General features: G+C 40.7%; 2 protein-coding genes across 2 annotated transcripts in view; both read right to left on the bottom strand.

Moving 5' to 3' along the window:
• Positions 1-4,054, bottom strand: part of LOC124275829 (protein transport protein Sec16A-like) — a 41,770-nt gene extending 37,716 nt beyond the window's left edge. The window contains exons 1-4 of the mRNA XM_046711509.1: positions 3,950-4,054; positions 3,152-3,285; positions 1,823-1,840; positions 237-356 (exon numbers count right to left, since the gene is read on the bottom strand). Coding sequence (XP_046567465.1) covers positions 237-356; positions 1,823-1,840; positions 3,152-3,285; positions 3,950-3,988 — 311 coding nt within the window. The 5' untranslated portion in view covers positions 3,989-4,054. The remainder of the gene's footprint in view (positions 1-236; positions 357-1,822; positions 1,841-3,151; positions 3,286-3,949) is intronic.
• Positions 4,055-5,077: 1,023 nt separating this feature from the next.
• On the bottom strand, positions 5,078-7,837 carry LOC124275854. Its single transcript, XM_046711536.1, has one exon. It carries the CDS (start codon positions 7,835-7,837, stop codon positions 5,078-5,080), a length of 2,760 nt encoding a protein of 919 aa, XP_046567492.1.
• Positions 7,838-12,713: the final 4,876 nt, after the last annotated feature.

Raw genomic sequence — 12,713 nt, 5'->3', positions numbered from 1 at the left:
AGCCCTACAAATCATAATGCATGCAGGCATCACAAGCAATGCTGTGAGGTATTCTTGTACTACATGCAACTGCAAATCATCAAAAAGCATATGGTAAGCAGGACTGAAATCAGAACATCACATTAAGGAAGTATCAATTGTTTGGAGGCTACAACATGAAACACAGGTGCTACCACCACATCACAACGGCAGCTACTGCATTAATGCTGCTGCTGCTGCTGCTGCTGCTGCCTCACCTCTGTGACAGCTCATCCAGAGCAGGGGTGTGTCCCCGAGACTGGCTGTGCTGACTGTAACGGTCTACCTCTGGGGCTGCCCCATACTGACCATGCTGACTGCTGTAATACTCGCTATATCTGCAAGTTAGTAGGACAACCGACAAGGTTAAGGCTACATCGTGTGGAAGAAGGACCAGTTTAATCACTGATAAATACTTGTTAGTTTTTTGTATGTTTTTTGGGGGGTGGGGGGTTGGGGTTTTGTATTGTTAAATATGAAATGTGAAGTTGGACCAGTTTCATCACTGATAAATACTTGTTAGTTAATTTCAAAAAAGACAATCTGAAACATGAAAAACGATTATTTCCTAGTGGTCTGCACCTTTTATGACTTCAGGTTTATCTCCCTTTGTTAAAGACACCATTCCACTAGAGGCTATTGAGTCTCATGTGAGGAACTAAGTTGTGTAATATCCTCACATCCCTTATTTTGGACTTATATTTGGGCAGTTTATCTGGATATTTGTAAATAAATGCAGCATAAATGAAAAGGCTGTCACTATGCATCCTATGTTAGATTAAGCAGCAAGTTAAGGTAAATGGAGGGCACGCTATCAAATGACGTACCAACACGTACAAAAACAATTTGCTCCAATAAATTTCCAGGCAAATTAAAATCCTATGGAATTAGTCCTTGATAAACATCCTGACTGTTAAAACAATGCCACTATTAGAAAATGCAGAATATTTTCCCTACTAGTATTAGACAATCCAGCCTAGGGTGTCAGGCGATGCAACATAATGTCCTGTTACACAACGCAGAACAATGTCCCTTCAATGCTGTACAACCCCCCCAAAACAAACTTTATTAGCACAATGCCATGCCATGCGACCGTCTCAGTTCTCTCCTAACTTGGACTTCTCAAGACTTTCTTAGTGTTTGCTGGGAATTCCCAAGGATTCTCACATCATATGAAGGTTTGAATTGTTTCAGAAAGGTACATCTTTTAACTTTCCAATTATGCTAAGTCAATTTTTGGGGTTCAGGTGATCAATCATGAGTGTGTGAGTGAGCATGGTTTTTACGCCACTTTTAGCAATATTCCAACAATATCACGGCAGGGGACACCAGAAATGGGCTTCACACATTGTACCCAAGTGGGGAATGAAACCAGGGTCTTCGGCATGACGAGCGAACACTTTAACCACTAGACTATCCCATCGCCCCTGATCAATTATGCCCAGAAAACATTGTACTGGGAAATCTCTGGCCAAGGAATGAGAGAAAATAATAAAGCTTTAGGCTTATTTGTCAAAAGTTACAGATAATCTTGCTGAATGAAGGGACAGGGTTCAGAAATACATGTGCAGGTCTCTCTTTGTCATCAGAGAAGAAAGGTCATTATTTTCCAGAAGTCATTTCACTAACCCCTGGAAGTCAGAAGTTTTCACTGCCAGATATCAAAGGTTGGGTACTCCCAGCTAGATCTTTGACCTTTGAATCCACAGATTCACTATGCTATCCCATAAATGCAGATAAATAAATGCAAGACTATTTAAAAAGTAGAGCATAAGAGGACTGACACAAGGAAATCATTACTCACAAAGTTATCCGTGAAAGTCTGTTATCATACAGAATAAGTCAAGAAGCAATTTCATTATCATAACTTCAAACAAATCTAAAATAAATCTAACCCTGAAAAACCTTTAATTCCATCAAATATAAATTAATTACCCTTCAATTTACACATCTAACAACAGGTTTGAGGTCTGCAAGGTACTAGTTCTTAAGGACAACAGGGCATTTAATGGGGAAACTTTCGAAAACTAACTGTAAGTAAGGGATCAGTTTCATTATGGAGTGATTAATATTTCAGCATGACATTTTAAGCCTGAGCAAACTTCCACTTAGAGGAAACATACTGATATAGTTCTCCTCAGGTTTGTGCATTATAGACAAGCAGGTAATATATCGGTACTCTTCACAAAAAGTAGGGGAACCTGAACTTTCAATTGGATTGGATTCGAAGTATAAGCGTTAACAAACTTTTCAAAGACAGACATGTTATGAACCCATTTCTCTTTATCACAACCCCTATACACAAAGCATTGGGATGCACGTATAAAAACTCAGTAGCCCCATACATGTGCACAGGGTGTCATTCTTGAATTTGACAGTTTTCAAGAAGGTCAACAAATCACTGTAGACCATTTATTTTGACAATCATCTTGCATGACAGTTGTTAGTGTTTCTAGCCGTTTTTTGTTTGAAAATGAAAATCTCACACATGTAAATTTCACATCATACAGCAATCATCTTTCAAGAGCGATTACTGTACAAACAACTATGGTCATAAGTAAGTGCAAATGGTGATGCACTCTCAAAACATTCATTATTATCATATCAACATTGATTGACTCTGATATCTCCCAATTCTTTCAATCGTAAATTCAAATTGAAGTTCCCCTACCTTTTGTAAGAGTATATAACACAGGGGCAGTGGAAGGAGACATCATGACGTGACTGGGGAGGGTGAACATGATGTCACAGGGAGTGGGCAACATGGAGTGGGCAACATGACGTCACAGGGAGTGGGCAACATGACGTCACAGGGAGTGGGCAACATGACATCACAACTGTCAATACAGCTACACAATCGATTCTTAAAGACAGGATGACTATCTTTCAAAACAAATAATCACGCTGTTAGTTTTATGCTGTAGTACAGATCAATTTAATTTCTTGCTTTTCAAAAAATTCCCAAACTACTTAAAGTTTTATGAAAGAAAAAGAAATATGATGGAGGGAAATTTTAACCAAACACCAAAAAGACTTCTAAAACAGGTTATCTTACCACTGGTTTACTATAAAACAAGCAAGTAAACTGATCTGTCCCATACTACATTCTAAAGGCAAGCAGTGTAAGTCATACCTTGGGTTGTAGCCATGGCCATAGTACTCGTCATAGTAACCTTGGGAGTAACCGAGCATCCCTTTGGTAGTACTGGTAATATCGGTCGTCATAGTAACGTGAAGATCGAGAGTTATAATAGTCATAGTCGTAACCTGGGGAAAGAAGAAAAAATTACTGGTAAATAACATCATTTATTATATACTATACATCAATATTCAACATCATCCACAACCATAGTATCATTGTTTATTACCTTTTATTAACACGAATAATCAAAATTTATGTCACAGACTCTAAGGCTTTTAAACATGTTACAAGATTAGTTCTGCTGCATCATAAGTACTGAATCACAGTAAATGGCTGGAAAAACCTGTTAACATCAAGTCAGCTAAAACTGGGCTATTAGCTTCATAACACTAAGGTAGGAATCCACACTACGGTGATAAAATGATAGACAGCCAAATGTGCACCATGACCATCTGATCCCCACTTTATTCCAAGTAAGGGCGGTAACCACGAAGTACTTGGACCCTTTTCTGACATGATATCTCTTGGTGGATGGCTATATATTCTCTGTATTGGAGCTGATTAATCTTTCACATATTAAGATTATGATAAGGACCATTGTGAAATTCCACCTTATATTAATCTTATCAACAGCTTGGAACACTTCTGGTATTTTGCCATTTGAGTCTGACGATTACGTGGATAAAGCTTGTGATATTGTGCAGTGTTTTTAGAAACATTCCTATCCCTAGCTTAAGTGCTGTGAGTACAAGTGCCCCAAATGGCGTGTGTCATCATCAACCAACTCACCTCGACCATATTTGTCCCTGTAGTATGCATCCTTATCATAATCCGTCCGTGACCTTGACCTTTCAGGTACCTGACCTCCTGACCTTGACCCTGGCCGTTCTTCTTCTGCAATCATTGAGTCACCTGATTTAAGAATGTATGAACATGGTCTTGCTCTCGTTACCATGGTTACAGTATTCACTGAATTTCAGACACAAATTTAATTATGTTCTACAACATTCATTTTTCAGTGAAGAGGTCACTATCAGCCTATGACATATTAGGTACTCTTGTTTATGATATTATAAGGGTAATGCTATCTTTGAGGGCATTATCATTTGCAGAAGCCAGCGGTCTTCCATTAACTGCCCGACGAAGGAGGGCAGTTGAAAAAGACCGAGGGCTTCTGCAAATGATAATGCCCTCAAATATAGCATTACCGTTATTATTGCTAAAATACATGGAATTAGTGTTGAAAAGAAACAGCAAACAATGAAGGAATTTGACTGTAAGATTACTCAAAACCAACTTCTGACGGGGTTGACTGACCGAATGCAATTACGTCATCGAACAATTCAAGTGACATCACAACAGAAAGTGACGATATTCGACCTTGGCCTTTGACAAGACCATAGCCTGCAACATGTCAAACTATGTCAGTGTTCGGTTTTGGTCCATCAACAGCCTTAATAGTGCAATTGTTAAGGTTAGCACCAACAAGAAAGCCAATATTACCGCTATTTAAAGCGGGAATTCGGGTTGCTTTGACTTGTTTGACCCAGAATATCTGCCAGTCGAAAGCCAATTACTGTCGAATGAACCGTAAGCCGTCACTTGACAACAGAACTGATAGTGGCCCGTTGTTAAGGTTGAGTGGTCCAATATCATTTGCAGCGGCCCGCAAATTTCTGATAATGGGAGGGCCGTTTCATGATAATTCCATGTATTTTAGCTTTAATTTGTTTTAACTTTGCATGAGACTTCAACGAAACTATGTGTATCAGACCTCTACATGTAGTTGGCAAAGAGCCAAGATGATTTATACAACGTTAGACAGATTGTGGTTATATTAACCCTCATTTACGAGTGGATGCATGCAAGTGCACAGGAGTTACGAGTGACCTTACAACTGACCATTTTGTCTGGAAGCTATAAAAGGGATATCACAGTTATCAGCTCATATCTCTCATCTCCATAGTAACCTTCACGACGGTATGGTTGTCTGTAATCCCTAGTTTTGTAGGCTTCACGTCTCCGACTGTCCTCATTGTAACTGTCACCTCTGCTCTGAGGCCTGTCATAGTCATACCTGGGATCATGATCCCGGTAACCATAGCGATCCTTATACCTCCGGTCCCGATATTCATCCCGGTCACGGTAATCAATTTGAGCATCAAGCTCCTCAAGGGAGTTTATTGACCGGTTGTCTTCTTCCTTCCGCCTAAATTCATCTTCGTGGCTCCTCCTCACATCATCTTCTCGGCTCCTTTTCACTTCATCATCTCGGCTCCTATCGTTTCTCCCATATCTGTCACTTCCACCTCGCACATCACGGTCAGATCTCCGATCTTTGTGGGTGGAGGTCTGACGCTCATCCTTTCTGTCATTACCCAGATTATCTCCCTTGTCCTTGCTGTCCTTTAGCTTGTTCTCCAGACTTGCCTGCACGGGAATCACAGGAAGTCCCGGACTCTTGCCCCGAGATCCTGCCGTCGTTGCTGCTGCAGTCCCGACCAGCATAGGAGCTGCAGGTGCCAGGATGATGTTGGTGGCGGGGGCGTCAATGTTGTCCCAGAGTGTAGTAGCCGGCGACATGCTGTGTTTGGCCCTGTGGCTCACTGGGTGGAAGGCAGACACGTGTTTCCGTGGTGACGAAGGTGCGGAGCGTCCTGGAGGAACAGGTGGCTTATTTCCTGAATCAACAACTGCATCAACTGCTGAAATTACCTCAGTCTGTTTAGCATCAGTGTTTGAGCTGGTTCCCTCAGGAACACTTCCTAGGGTTGTGTGAGTCTCATTAGTTGGCACAGGTGGTTTGAAAGCACTAATGTCGGTATTGGCTACACTGCTAGGTGTTGGCTGGGCATAATTTTTCCCTATACTGTCGAGTGATGGCCTAACGTCCATGTTCGCTACACCGCCAGGTATTGGCTTGGCGCCAATGTCTGCTGCACTAACAGGCACAGTTCTCGCGTCCACGTTTGCTACACTGCTTGACACAGGCTGGGGTATATCTCCAGAAAAGGAAGACATATTGTCAGTAGCTGTTTGCTGCACAATAAAGTTACCATGGTTGTCAGGACTGAATAACACGGGTTGGCCAGATGCAGGTACATCTCCTTGCAGTGATGGTAGAGATTGGTTAGACGCATTCCTTGAAACATTTCGGGGACTTCTTCTGTAGATGTTACCCCCTGCTGGTGACCCAGCGGGTGGAGGGTGAAGTGAAACTTCCTGTTGCCCAGGTGATGACATTGGCGGTCCAGTGATGGAAACTCCAGATGTGTTCACCTCTGGTTGGTTCTTTCCAGGATTTTGGCTCTGACTTTGGAAAGATTCACTGACAACTTCTTCACCCCCTCCTATGAAAAAGTTGGCCCCAGTTCCTCCTTGACCAGGCTGGTTGGGAACAATCTCCCAGTCATTCAAGTTTCCTGTTTGCTCATCCTCCACTCCAGGCTGAGGAGCAGATGGTGGCAAGTTCCCACCAGCATTCTGGTTTGTGTTCCCTGCACTCACTGGCATGGACCCTGGTTGCCCATATTGACCTGCAGCTACCATTCCAGAACCAGTTGTGCCTAAAGACACATTCTGGAACTGATTTGCTACATTTTGCACTAAATCCTTATTATCTATATCTTCCAGCGATCCTATAGACCCATGACTTGAATAATTCACAGTCTGCATACTTGCGTTACTAATGGCCGAGTCAGTTCTGTGAAATTCAGGGTTCACATTAAGGTATTGTGGTACACTCGTCAGTGTGGGTTCCACAGTCATAGCAGGTCCATCGAAAGCACTATCCCCATCATCTTTACCGAAGAATCCTGCCACAGTGCCACTGTCTGTGTTCATAGAATCATCAGCAACAAGAGCAGATGAGTCCGACTGGCTAGAGCCAGACGGATCTAGTTGGTGACTAGAGCTCGACTGGTCTAGACTTGAGGATGTGGAGTCATTTAATCCTCCAGACTGGGAGAAAAACGATGCACTACTATGAGAGAAATTTCCAGAAGTTTCGGGTGATGTCTGCTCATAAACCTGCCCTGATGCATTGCTGTTTGAGAGACTGGGCTGGTGCTCTTGTGCACTTGACACAACAGGAGAAGTAACATTTCCTGTGTGGGTGGTGGGCACCTGCTGGCTAGTTGGCCATGTCTGGTTAGAGTTCACCCATTGCTGGCCATTCCAAACCATATGCTCTTGACTTTGCTGCCAGTTCTGCTGAGCGTTAGGATCCCAGTTTTTCTGGGAATTAGGGTCCCAGTGCTGTTGGGTATTCGGGTCCCAATGCTGTTGTGTATTTGGGTCCCAGTTCTGTTGAGGGTTGTTGGGGTCCCATCCAGACTGATGCCATTGATTGTAGTACTGACTGTCATTCCCAGGCTGTTGTCCTATCACCTGACTCTGAACATGTACTCCTTCGCTGGACTGTTTCACCTCACTCTGACCTTGAGCATTCACACCTGGCTGCGAATAGCCTTGACTTGTACTTACAGAGTTGTCTGCCCAGCTATTACCCCAACTATTCCAAGAGTTACTGGCCCCTGCCTGGCTATTTTGCACATTAGCTGCTTGGTCTACATTATTGGCAGCAGATGCTTGGAACTTGGTGGGATCGTAGAACTGAACACCGGTACCCTGGGCGTTAGGAAGATCCTGTGTTTGCCACGGTGCAGACTGACTCATTCTGTAAAACAAAAGATTTGATGGTCATTTGAATTAAAAACTGCGACAGCATTCCGAATTCAATTAGTTCCTCAGAATCCATGAGTATTCCCCATACAATATTTTAATCTAGAGTCTGCAAACTCTTAAAATCAAATTTGTAACAACATGAACAAGGACACCTTGACTTTCAATCTTAAATGCAATCAATGTACAATATGAATCATTTTAATTTGATACAGGTATCAATAGTTTTCATTTGACAATATACCTACTTCACTTAACCTTAATCATGTTAATTTAACACTTAATCTAAATATTTATTCACTTCACTTCTATTCCAATATCCACATGATCTATGGAATCAACACAATATTGTTTTAAGTTTTGTATGTGGGGAAAATAAAAGGACTTAGCCTTTCACTGAATTATTGCAGTTAAACAACAATTTGTTTACTTTTGATAAACAACTGACAATGCATTAAATATTAACATGATTAAGTCAAGAATCACTTGATCAGTGCCCTTAACATGTTCAAAAGTCAAGAGGATAAGACTAAGAGAATGTATTCCCCAAATGTTTGGTCTTTATTTTTATCTCTCTTGTCATGATTGAATGAAAGACTTCAGTGTCTTACCGGCGTATTAACTACTTTTTGTATGATATACAGCCATATCTCAAAACACCAAAGATATAGTAAACTACCAGTATCAGGCCCGGTTACTTTTTTCCTAACAGCTGACATTTCGTTTGCCTGACATTTCGATGATGGATCAATGGCATTCAAGGTTAAGTTACTGATGATAATTGTCAGACGCTCAGTTTACAATCGATGTTAATGTGTCCCCAGATTTTACTGCAGTATTGACTGTAAATGGATCTGGTCAGCTTACAAAACATATGTCACTTGTGCGTCAAAAACAAAACACAATATTGCCCAAAGTGAAGGCTTATCACTTACCTAGGAAATATATAAGTAATTCCTTCGCCTCAGTTTCAACACCAAAAGAATATCGACATCACAGAGATGGTGTATCTTTGCATGTAGAACAAACCGGCTTCAAAACGACTAACCTGGGCGATTTTCAACAGGAAGAGTTCACTCGGAAGCCATGTTGCCGATTCTTGTGATTACGTGTGCGTTCGAAACTAAAATCTACGCTATTCAAGTTTTAACACTAGAAAGGATTTCTTGGGTCGTTGCTTCTTTTATATACGTTTTTAATCAATTATATACAAATCGTGACACCCAAAGCGTGCTGTACTTCCCTGTCAACGTCTGGTATACTAAGAATTTTCGTCTGAAAATGATACAACAAATACTACTTCCTGTCATGCGCAAAAAGTCATACAATAATACATTATATGACTAACAACTGATAATCTTCAATTCCAAATGCCCCAAGGCTGCAAACTAATTTAAGAAATAAACAAATATAGGTTTATGATGTCTCGGGGAATCGGGCCCGGGTCGGAGCCGGGGGGTTCGCCGTTACAGTCAATTGGTTTAATTGGATTTGATTAAAGATAAATTAAGCTGCCCCAACCGGTGATCCAGTCAGTGTTGTATAAACGAGCAGATCATCCTTTATCCGATTATCACTGATTAAGTAATAGACAATAGGCGTCACACGCGATTGGATAACACACTTTAGGTTCAGATAACAAGGAAAGTAATTCCAAATTTCTAAATCACATTATAAATACCAGTGGTGGTAGTATGCCCTTTTCCCATATTTACTCTCACTTCAACAACCGAATACCCCCAGTATCTGGTTAGAGAGTTGTCGGATGAAACAGATTTTCATGGCCCCTTGCAGTCTAAGAAGTGTGACTTGTTATGATGTGAACGGATATGATTCACTTAATCTGCAATCAAGGATCCGTTGAACAAATTAAAGCGATCGTAGCGCCAAGACGATCATGATCGGTTGTGTGAGTGAGTTTTTTGTTTAACACCTCACTCAGCAATATTCCAGCTATATGGGGGCGGTCTGTAAATAACTGAGTCTGGACCAGACAATCCAATGATCAACAGCATGAGCATCGATCTACACAATTGGGATACACAATTGATCTTCAGCAACCCATGCTTGTACGGTAAGAGGCGACTAACGGAATCGGGTGGTCAGGCTCGCTGACTTGCTTGCCACATGTCATCGGTTCCCAATTGCGCAGATCGATGCTAATGCTGTTGATCACTGGATTATCTGGTCCAGACTCGATTATTTACAGACCGCCACCATATAGCTGGAGTATATAGTTGAGTCGTAAAACTCAACTCACTCACTCCACACAAATGGAAGTCTTACAACTGGCAGCATATAGACCACGGACTTCGTGTAAATTAAATTGGCACGGCTCCCACGGCCGTAAGCTATGGATACTCAGTGCCATTTAGAAAGTGTTCAAGTGTAACACATGTTATATATACTACCCATTAAATGTTTTGACTCACTAGTGTAAATATAGCCACTTACTTCAGTCAACTGTTCTAAACTAGATTTTGCAAAGTATTCCATACTGTTTAAAGGTACCGTTTACACATGAACTGATGTATTGTAAAACAAATTCGTAACGTTGAAAAGATTATTGTCATGAGTTCAATAAATGATGAAACTCGGTGAAAATTGGCAAATTCTTAACAAAACTTTACACCAAAACGCAGCTGTTCACATGCACGATATTTGCACGTGCTTTTCAGCAATTTGATGCATGATCTACATGCAATTCATCTGCATAAGGTTTGCATTTGGTTGCCCCAAGTTAGGGGACAAATTCATCTTCGATGTATCCACATGCATATACATAACATATAGTGAATGCTTTAAGTGAGTCTAAACTTTTGATGGGTAGTATACTTCTCTTCAAAAGTTTAGACTCACTTAAAACACTCACTATATGTTATGTATATATATTATGGTTACGTCGAAGATTGATTTCTGCACTAACTTGGGGAACCAACTGCAAACTTTTGCAGCGTAATTGCGCGAGGATCATGCATCAAATTACTGAAAACCATGTGCAAATATCGTGCATGTGAACAGCTGCTTTGTGGTGTAAATTTTCATTGAGTTTCATCATTTACTGAACTCATGACAAATATATTTTCAACGTTACGAATTTGTTTTACAACACATCAGTTCCCGTGTAAACAGTGCCTTTAAACAGTATGGCATGTTTTGCAAAATGTAGTTTAGAAGAGTTGCCTGAAGTACGTGGCTGTATTGATATATACACTAGTGAGTCTAAACTTTAGATGAGAAGTATATTTGGGATTACACTGTCTCAGTAACGTTAATCATTGTCAAGCGTTAGAGTTAGTTGAGTGTTTGTTGTACACTAAATATACCATCAAGTCAAAATTGTCTTGATCATAGAATACCAACAGCACCACAATTTAGCGTTATGGATGAATGTTCTGTGTTAATGTCAGACTATACAATGTTACCTATACCGGGGTCTGTGCCGGGGCCAAAACCTTTAGTCGGATTAGACAGAATGTCTGTCATTTCAAGCCCAGGCGTATTTAATCCATGAAAGTAATAATATTTTGTGGAGTGAGTGAGTGAGTTTAGTTTTACGCCGCACTCAGCAATATTCCAGCTATATGGCAGCGGTCTGTAAATAATCGAGTCTGGACCAGACAACCCAGTGATCAACAGCATGAACATCATGAACTGATGTATTGTAAAACAAATTCGTAACGTTGAAAGATTATTGTCATGAGTTCAATAAAATGATGAAACTCGGTGAAAATTGGCAAATTCTTAACAAAACTTTACACCAAAACGCAGCTGTTCACATGCACGATATTTGCACGTGCTTTTCAGCAATTTGATGCATGATCTACATGCAATTCATCTGCATAAGGTTTGCATTTGGTTGCCCCAAGTTAGGGGACAAATTCATCTTCGATGTATCCACATGCATATACATAACATATAGTGAATGCTTTAAGTGAGTCTAAACTTTTGATGGGTAGTATACTTCTCTTCAAAAGTTTAGACTCACTTAAAACACTCACTATATGTTATGTATATATATTATGGTTACATCGAAGATTGATTTCTGCACTAACTTGGGGAACCAACTGCAAACTTTTGCAGCGTAATTGCGCGAGGATCATGCATCAAATTACTGAAAACCATGTGCAAATATCGTGCATGTGAACAGCTGCTTTGTGGTGTAAATTTTCATTGAGTTTCATCATTTACTGAACTCATGACAAATATATTTTCAACGTTACGAATTTGTTTTACAACACATCAGTTCCCGTGTAAACAGTGCCTTTAAACAGTATGGCATGTTTTGCAAAATGTAGTTTAGAAGAGTTGCCTGAAGTACGTGGCTGTATTGATATATACACTAGTGAGTCTAAACTTTAGATGAGAAGTATATTTGGGATTACACTGTCTCAGTAACGTTAATCATTGTCAAGCGTTAGAGTTAGTTGAGTGTTTGTTGTACACTAAATATACCATCAAGTCAAAATTGTCTTGATCATAGAATACCAACAGCACCACAATTTAGCGTTATGGATGAATGTTCTGTGTTAATGTCAGACTATACAATGTTACCTATACCGGGGTCTGTGCCGGGGCCAAAACCTTTAGTCGGATTAGACAGAATGTCTGTCATTTCAAGCCCAGGCGTATTTAATCCATGAAAGTAATAATATTTTGTGGAGTGAGTGAGTGAGTTTAGTTTTACGCCGCACTCAGCAATATTCCAGCTATATGGCAGCGGTCTGTAAATAATCGAGTCTGGACCAGACAACCCAGTGATCAACAGCATGAACATCGATCTGCGCAATTGGGAACCGATGACATGTGGCAACCAAGCCAGCGAGCCTGACCACCCGAGCCCGTCAGTCGCCTCTTTACGACAAGCATG

Source organism: Haliotis rubra, unplaced genomic scaffold, assembly GCF_003918875.1.
Source record: "Haliotis rubra isolate DU_JTF1 unplaced genomic scaffold, ASM391887v1 Scf203, whole genome shotgun sequence".
In the NCBI taxonomy this organism is placed as follows: Eukaryota; Metazoa; Mollusca; class Gastropoda; order Lepetellida; family Haliotidae; genus Haliotis; species Haliotis rubra.
The sequence above is the reverse complement of the archived record's forward strand: the minus strand, read 5'-3'. Positions and strand labels throughout refer to the sequence as shown.